The following is a 9,414-nucleotide window of genomic DNA, read 5'->3' on the forward strand; positions in this document are numbered from 1 at the left end:
AAGACAATTTAATAAACTATGAGTAATATTAAAAGGAAAAAAATTGACATTTCTGCAGCGATAATAATTTATTTAAACTACATTGTCGACGACTCATTAAAAACTATCAAGCTAAACAATATTTAGCGATCCATTTTAAATATATGGCGGAACAATGCAAATTTACACCGCATTTCGTTTGATCTGTTTGTCCTCACTGTCAACTTGAATTTATATTGTAGCTCTGAAGCCTTTGAGGTTCGAACAAATCGTTTGTATTGCGTGTGTTTGACGTCTGTGAATTATGGCATTGTGGCTTTCCCGCAAAATGGAGCTGTGTAAACTTTGATAGATATATCCTTACACGAATCGCCAGTATTTGCTGGAAGACTTCCTCGAGGCCAGAGCAAGTTTTCAAGCTAAAATTAGACGTCAGGTTGATGAAAGTCCTTTCTTAATTAAAGACCTAACTTTAAAAACCTCAAACAAGTGCAATAGTTCTTAAAGCAAAAAGGGAAAAAAATGTAGTTTTCCCTGCCCGTACAAATTTACTCAGCCCCTACTTATCTTCAGGAAGTCGCATACACCATAAGTGAGACCCTTTTGATTGATACAAACCTAAGAGTGTCGTTGTATGTTTAGAGCTTTGCTTATAGATTATGCAGTTGAAGGCTTGACGTTTCTTGAGGCTGGCAATATTTCCTTGTCAAAGACATTCTTCTCTTATTAGTTTTTCATTAGCGATCCTTTATTATCACACGGTGGAGTTTCCTTAGATAAACACTGGATTATTTGAGAATTTGAAGGAAATCTTCTTAAACAACGTTTAAAAGCTACTTTAGACCGAATTTGATGTTTGATGGTGATAATTTTTCAAAGAAACCTGGTGAAAATTACGTTCACTGAAAAATTTAAGATCGTGATGACATTTGCGTAGTTTTTCCTAAACAAATATTTGATCTTTGCCATGGTTCAGTGACATTGTTGAAGGAACAAGGAAGTTCTTATCTAAAGTTAATCATCGTTTTGGCTTGAAACCAGGTGTTTCTATGGTAATCATAGCTACCATATTGTTATAAAAGAAAGCACTTTTACCTCAAAAGTAGTAAGACCAAAGAGCTTTGCATCTTGAGAGGTAAGACTTGATTATATCGAAAACACCGATGGATGATTTGAGTAGTACTATCCCTGGAAAATTTGTATTCTTTACGAAAAGGATTTGCATATCAAAGGAAAAGGTTGGCTTCACTCCCAAAGAAGGGTATGGTGCGATTTTAAAAGAAAATTATCTTGAGGTCTTTTTCAACGAAAGCAGATTATCAATACTCGAGGTTTACTAACTGAACCTTTACATGATTACTTCTATGCACCTCAAAAGTTCTGGTAAATAATATATTGCTCTGTTTATCTAAAAAATTATCAAAAGGTCGCTAAAGTTTGAACCCCGTCCAAAATGTTGAATGTGTTACGAACAACGTAGAAAGGATTATTTATCAGATATAGTTTGGAAGCTTTATATTTGAATCTTTCTTACCCTTTGGGTTACTGGACTTTGTAGATAAATAAAGGGTTTCAATAATCTTCGGGATTTTTATTTCATAACTGAATGAGGATAATCAACAGCTTATAAATGTTAATTAGCCAACTTGTTAAAGATTGTATTTTTTTCTCGCTCATAATGAGACTATGTTATTTAATCTGAAGTTTTCGTCGAGTTTGAGTAGTTGTCATTTTACATTTGGAACCAATATTTCGAAATGAAGATTTTTTAATGCTTGAACATTCGTTCTTCTATGGGGGCGTAAAGTGATCAGGCCTATCAGGAGGACATTTCAAAATACCTTAAGCAGATCAAAGTTATCATTCCACAGAAACTAAAGGAGCCTTCAAAATTAAAGTTTAATGTTAAGAGTTGTGCTGATCTTCCTTGACGATTGGCATCCTATCGAGCCTTGTGCAAATTTTTTACTCACATCATGAACTAGAAAGTGCCTGAACGAATTTACAGGCAAGGTTTTAATGTACGTGTAGTATTATTGCTATATGGCTTCACCTGGTATCAAACAAGTTTTGTTGAGGGGAAACTCGTCTTTTTTCTTTCTATGATCCTATTCTCAATATTTTCAGATTCAGCATAAGCAAAGAAGTATGTGGTGGCTGTTCTGCCATTTAAGATTCATCCTTTTCGTTTCTACCATGGATTTTGTCACAGCTAATGATCAGTGTAGGACCGAAGTAAACATAGAAGGAATGGCTCTTGGGAGTTCTGACTTCAAAAGATGTTCACTGGCAGCTCCTCACCTTTGCGATGTCAAATGTAGACAAGAGATTACGTGCCAAAGCTATAACTACAATCGAAAATACCAAATATGTGAACTAAATAACCGCACTAAGGAGGCGAGACCAGAGAATTTCCTCTCAGCACCCGCGTGGTTTTACATGCGGCGATCGAACGGCAGAGGTAAGAAATCAAAAGTCTTTCCATCAATGTGATTTCTGTTTCTCTTAAATCTTCTCCATCCTCAACCTGGTTCCTTCTCACCTGGAAGAGCTAAGAATAGGAAGTGAATGTCAAACGTATCTTTACTGCAGCTCCCTTAGGTTCTATCCCTGAATTACCGGCGCTGTCTTGTCACGAAATAAAGGCGAGTGAAGGTAAACACACCATAAGCGGCAAGTACTGGCTGGATCCAACTACGAAAGGAAAAGCAAAACTGATTTACTGCGATATGGTTAACGAAGGTAGGTCCTATAACTTTGCTTCAGTTATTTTATTTTGTGGCGAGTTATCAGTATCATGAAATTACTATAAATTATACTATTATTGATATCATTATCGTAATATTTGGTTTGGATCAGTTCTAGTGAGGATGCCTCTCTCAAGTTGCTCTAACTTAGTCACCGCCTCTCTTTCTACATTCTAGATATGGATGAATGTAAATTTAACATCAGTGACTGCGACGTGAATGCAAACTGTACTAACACAGATGGTTCTTACAAATGCACATGTAAAGTGGGATACATCGGCGATGGACGCTCATGTTCAGGTAGTTTTGATATTTCCATATATAACTATTTTTTTGTTAATCGTTTCATAATTTTAAGAAGCGTTATCCATGTATGTTTATGCACAGAGTTACTACGATAGAGTTACTACGATCTACATATTTTGTTGCATATTTTGCAATGATAAGAGGAATTATATAACTATGAGTCATAAAAATGATAAAGTGCAAAATTTATCAATGGTTTCTCAGATATTGACGAGTGTAAAGGAAATCACTCTTGTCACGTGAATGCTACCTGCACGAACACCAAAGGATCGTACGCTTGTACTTGTCACCCCGGATATACTGAAAATGGAGGCGACTGCAAAGGTACTTGATGCGTTTCTTTTGTAACCATTCCCATTGCGAAGAAAAGCACTATCATCTTTGCAAGACTTGTTTTACCAGCATACCTTGTTTAAAAAAGAGATGAAGGTAGGCCTGAAGACAATGGCTATAATAACACCATTATATTCAATAAACAGTCAGTGGTAAAAAAATCTGACCTGGTGAAGGAGACTTGATGGATAGGCTTACAGGATAGAAAACCGGATTTGAAATTGGGGAAACTGAGAAAAAATGTTCTATGTAGTAATGTGAAGTGCTCACGTCTAGAACCACACGACAAAGGCTTCTCAGCTTATGCTCGGCAACTTTTCTCCAATTACAATTTTTTTTATGTTTATGATTTTACAGATATTGACGAGTGTAAAGGAAATCACTCTTGTCACGTGAATGCTGCATGCATGAACACCCTTGGATCACATGTATGTCAATGTCACGCTGGATATACTGGAAATGGAGTAAACTGCACAGGTAAATTTAATCTCTTCTCTACAATATGTAGAATAGTCCTGCATGACATGTTCGACTACAGTGCCGCGCCGTTCAGCTGCGTTGCAAGACAATTAGACGATTTATCACGAAGAAACTTGGTCATTTTGTCCTCACGTGTTCACCTCCTCGAGTGTTCAAGTCGCTATCTTATGAGAATATAAACTGTTACAATCTCTTGGTATCGAGTTGAACAAGAGAAGAGAAGTTACATGACCGCAAGCAACCATGTACTATTTTGATTATCATATAAACACAATAGGCCTTTACTGAGAATGAAAAGTGACTTTTTAAAAGAATGATATGATAGGTTTCACAATCCGCGAAAAAAAGGCGTAAAGCGCGTCGGCGATAAGGGTCAAGATGAAAAAATGCGTTGAACCATTACAGAAACAGACAAAGGGCCTAACTTTCTTTTAACAAATTTCTCAGTTGACTTTTTCCTTACCAAAAGAAAAATATTTTCATGTAAAAGACAAAAATAAGCCTTTACTAAGAAAAAAAAAGAATTTTTAAAAAAATAAAATTAGAATTTTCACAATCCGCGAAAAAAAAGTCTACCAAGGAAGGCTAGCAAGGCTAATCTTTGACGATTGATATCCGACTACAGTTTGGAACGGTGTCTCGAGAGAGATTCCGCTGCAGTGGAAGTTTTTCAGTTTAGTCTAAATAAATAATTAATTTGTCACAATGATAAATAACTTAATGCTCTTTCACATCATAAAAATTTAAAAAACGAATGTATATCTCACTCGTGTAACCACTAACGTTGTATAATTTTTTTTCTTTCCCATTTTTTCAGATATTGATGAATGCCAAAAAAATACTCACAATTGTCACCTGAACGCTACTTGTCAAAACACAAATGGATCCTTTGTGTGCACCTGTTTATTTGGATTTAACGGAGATGGACGGAACTGCACAGGTAAAGGCCTTTAGATTGTAATTGCCTCGTTATGACTTTAACAAATGTTAGTTTGCTTGTGTTTTTATTTTTAACTGTTTGTTTATTTTGTACGTACCTTCCCTGTTTGTTTGTTTTGATAAAGTAGTTACCCTTGCCTTAATATTTTTTACCAAAAAAAAATAATGATCCCAAATGAAAGCAAGAGGACGAAATGCACTCAATGCTCAAAATAAGGAGGTTTATAAATGTATCATACTCCAAGAATCGTGATTGAAAGCCTGTCATTTCTCAGATATTGACGAATGTGCAAGAAATCTTTCTTGTCATGTGAATGCTAACTGTACCAACACAATTGGATCACATGTATGTACATGCCGCACTGGATACGCTGGAGACGGACAAACTTGCTCAGGTGATTTTGATAACTTTCCTTCAATGTCCAGAAAAGTCCTTTATGACCAAAGAGAGGCAACCTCCATTGCTACTCTTTCTATACATACAATCCCAGCTACTCAAAGCGGGAGATAATCTGAAACGTCTTTTTGGCTCAAATTAAAAGGCCGGAAGTAGTCAATTATTTATCCTAAAATTCACCCTTCATTAAAAATTGTGGATTGTTTTGTTTTTTCACATATCCTTTGAGATTAGATTTGCAGTATTTTGGATAAGTATTCATTATATCTTGATTCACCAAAACATTTTTCATCATAACATCCAACTCTGGGTTGCATTGTGACGTGGTGCATTTGATCCCCATCAGACATTGACGAGTGTTCACAGATGAACATCTGCGATCAGCACGCCTCCTGCAGTAATACCCAGGGCTCCTACAGTTGCGCCTGTAATCCTAAATACATTGGGGATGGTCTGACTTGTAAAGGTTAGTCTCTTTTAATCCATGCCTTATATATTTTTTAGAGATGGTGCTGGCTGAACTCGCTGTAAATAATGTTGAGTGAGTGGCTATGCTTGTTTGGCCATGTAACAAATCTTGGAAACGTCCTTCGACAAAACATGGGGGATAAAGAAAGATAGATTTGATTTTTTTACATCATATTTGTGGACTTGATGCGCATTGTTTTTGTCCACCAGGAGAGGAAATAATTTTTTTCTTGATGATGCATAACTGTTCTGCAATTGAATTATATTGATGATGTCTCAATTAAACAGAATAGTCTAATTGGTTAAAATCGATGTTGACCGCAGTTACGATTTTCTCACTCTGACCTAATAAGGTGGGTGATTCCTCAACAAAAAAAAAGTCATCTAAAAATTTTATTAGTCTGCCCTTAAATGTTTCCAACCAATGGCTGTTTCGACAAATGCAATAAGAAAGGCAGGTCACCGTGCTTGTTTGAGAGAAATGACGAGGCAAACTTTCCTCATTTATGCCTCTATCAGCAATTTTTCACGCGCGTCATTTCAAGGTACATTTTTCGGTAGCTAGAAGCAAGGGTTTTCGAAGTAAAAATGAAAAGAAAAAACTTCAAAGGTACAAAGTTTCGAGCGCGGGGAAAAGTTTATATGTAATTTGCGGAAATTATTTACATATATTAGCAATTATTATTGCTCAAAACGTTCCTCGCGTCGTTGTTTTCAAGGTAATAATTTTCATTATAAAGTAACGCGCTTTTAGCTATGTCTTTTTTTTTGCCTTCGATAATTTTTCTTAATTTCTCCAAATTCTTAATTTCTACGCAAAAAATATGCAATGAAAAATAGAGGTCACCGCGCTCGTTCAAGAGCTAAAGAGCATTGTACCTGTTTGCACGGTCTATTTATTGAAAAGCAATACCATGTTCTCGGAATGCGTGCGCTTATTTGCCTGATTACGTGATTTTTATGCGCAGTACAAGATACCTAGTGCAATACTGAGGAATCACCTTTAGACTGATGGCAAGATTCAGATTGTTTTATTTATTTAAATAGTAATTAATGGAAGAATATTTGTCCAAATAAGGAAAACGTAGACAAATTTGAGTGTAGCCGACGAAACTACGAGCGGCATGAAGTCGAAATTGAAGACTTTTGCAGACAGAAATCCAACAACACTTAATGCAATACTAAGAGTGACTTAAACCGATGGAAGAAGATTTTGTCAGTCACTGGAAAAGGCTCGAACAAAACTGCACTAACCGAAAAACTTTACAAGGCGCGATGAGCGATTCAACTTCTCAATCATGTCTTTGGGCTGTTAAATCGGGCAAGGTTTCGTCAATTTAAAGAAAAGGTTAATTACGGTAACGCTCATTTTCAATTTAATCAAACTCCTCCTCTTGAAGTTCTTTCTTCAAGGAGTCGCATATTTCAAACACTTTCGGTATTTTCTGTCAAATTTACGAGAATTCAAAGCTGAACAGTTTCATTTACACGGTGCTGGCACTTACCGCGAGTTTCAACTTGACTTTTTACAACGCGAATTTTTGATTGGTTTATTTGTTGTCAGATGCACGATTTGATTGGCTATTAGAAAACACTGTCGTCCAAAGCAAGTGTTGAGAAAATATTTATCAGTCATGATATAAACAAACAACATTTACCTTCCTCTGTAACGTTATTGGAGAGATATGCTTATAACATATAGAGCACTTTTTCCCGTGTTTACATTTTCTCATTTAAACACTCGAGGCTAGGAAATTTCTTGAAAGTTATGCAAACCCTTGACTGCGTATCGGGTTCGCACAACTTTCCCAAATTCTCCTTACCTCCTCTCGTGTTTAGATGAGAGTTTGTAAACACGGAATAAAAGGTTCTCTATTGCTTAAGCAGTAATCGGCTCTCAACGAAGTTGTAATTGCATATCTGCTCAGTTTGAAGAAAAACCAGTTACTTCAGTACAATTCCATTACGACACAGAAAACTTTTTCACGGTCAAATAATTCTAGCCCTGGGAAATTTTTACGGGAACACCTATTAACAATTTTGATGGCTTTACATTCTCAACAACCTTTTTTGTGGTAGGCAGTCGATGATTGCAGGGCTGTATGAAAAGCGATCACCGAACGATCGCGCCACAGTCATGCATTGAAATTAGTTGAGTATGGTAACTTTTAAAGGATTTTGTTTTGAGGCTGTATGACAAACTCGGTTATTTTGTGCTCATTCAATTCATAGAGAATAATACTTGGGTGCGCTTTGATTTGGAATTTCTCTTCGAATGTTCAACTTGTTATCTCGTGAGTGAGAGCAGCGAACGAGTAAAATATCGAGCAAGAGAGTATAAACTGTTATAATCTCTTGGTATCGAGATAAACACGAGAAGAGAAGTTCCATATCTGCAAGCGACCATCTATTATTTTGTTTATCATGTAAACACAATAGGCCTTTACTGGTAAGAAAAGTCGTCTTTTTTAAAATATGAAATTATAGGTTTCACAATCCGCAAAAAAAGTCGTATAGCGTGTCGGCGATAAGGCTCAAGATGAAAAAAATGTGTTGAACCATTACAGAAACAGACAATAGGCGTAGCTTTCTTTTCGCAAAATTCTCAGTTATTGACTTTTTCCTTACCGACAAAAGAAATATTTTCATGTACACGGCCGAAATCGGCCTGCCGCAAATCTTCCAGTTGTCGATTTTCGTTTTCAGCCGCAAGAAATACCATTACTTAGGTCAAGTACGTAACTTTCGGTTTTTGTTTTCGTATTTTGTTTTACTTCCGCCTCTAGGAATTTTGAACGACACTGTCTGTTACGAATACGATTTTTTCTGTGCTTTAAGCAGCCATTAATCCGATAAAATCTCGACATGCGACCCTGGATTGAGAACGGTCATCGCTTTGCCATTCATTTATTAACCTGACACGGCTGATTAGTGATATCAAACACATGTAAATAATTATCGTAATATTACACGCGCGTTTAACAAGGATTTCCTGGCTCTTCTCTGGGCGGGAAATCGTTTCAAACCACCAAACGTTATATAATAGCTTTTTTTTCTTAAGCTTTCTTACAACGTAACATATAAAACATCACATTGACCGAAATTCAACTTTTTAGCCGATCCGTGCTATGATTACAGAAACCTGAGCGATGCTGACAGAAAGAGCACTTACATCACACCCAACGGTGGAGAAAAATGTGACGACGATTCCTTAATATCCGGGGAATGGTATCGTTTCGTGGGAGATGCAGGAACAAAAATGCCAACCCAGTGCGTACCGGATAATAGATGTGGTGCGGTCTGGTCAGGCTGGCTAAAAGGTGGTCACCCCACACTGGCAGATGGTGAGGTTTCCTCCGACGTCTGCTTTACCAGAGGTGGCGATTGTTGCTGGAAATCAAAAACTATTAAAGTTAAAGACTGCGGATCCTACTATATATACCAACTACTAAAGCCACCTAGATGTCCCTCGCGCTACTGCAGCACAGACTAAATGCTATGAGCAAGTCATTCTGCACAGTGAAAGGTTTCACAAATCGATTTATTGGCACGCACATGTACATCAATGATAACAGGGACTTAAAATATTCCATATGATCCACTTTTTATGATTAGTGTTAAACAGTGAGTAGTTTCAACACAAGAGTACCTTTGGACTGCTTAGTTTGATCTTCCAGGTAAGAGTGCTCCTGAGAAGTTGTGACTGCAAGTAATCACTAATAGTGACTGACGTTTCTATAACCTTAGCGGAAATCATCATCAGAG

General features: G+C 36.8%; 1 protein-coding gene across 1 annotated transcript; it reads left to right on the forward strand.

The window, feature by feature from the left end:
• The first annotated feature begins 5,547 nt into the window (after positions 1-5,547).
• Positions 5,548-9,142, forward strand: LOC149052781 (oncoprotein-induced transcript 3 protein-like). Its single transcript, XM_089205730.1, has 2 exons — positions 5,548-5,647; positions 8,766-9,142. Exons 1-2 carry the CDS (start codon positions 5,548-5,550, stop codon positions 9,140-9,142), a joined length of 477 nt encoding a protein of 158 aa, XP_089061856.1.
• The last annotated feature ends 272 nt before the right edge of the window (positions 9,143-9,414 follow it).

The sequence above is a fragment of the Pocillopora damicornis genome, chromosome 1, assembly GCF_964200805.1.
Source record: "Pocillopora damicornis chromosome 1, jaPocDami1.2, whole genome shotgun sequence".
NCBI lineage: Eukaryota > Metazoa > Cnidaria > Anthozoa > Scleractinia > Pocilloporidae > Pocillopora > Pocillopora damicornis.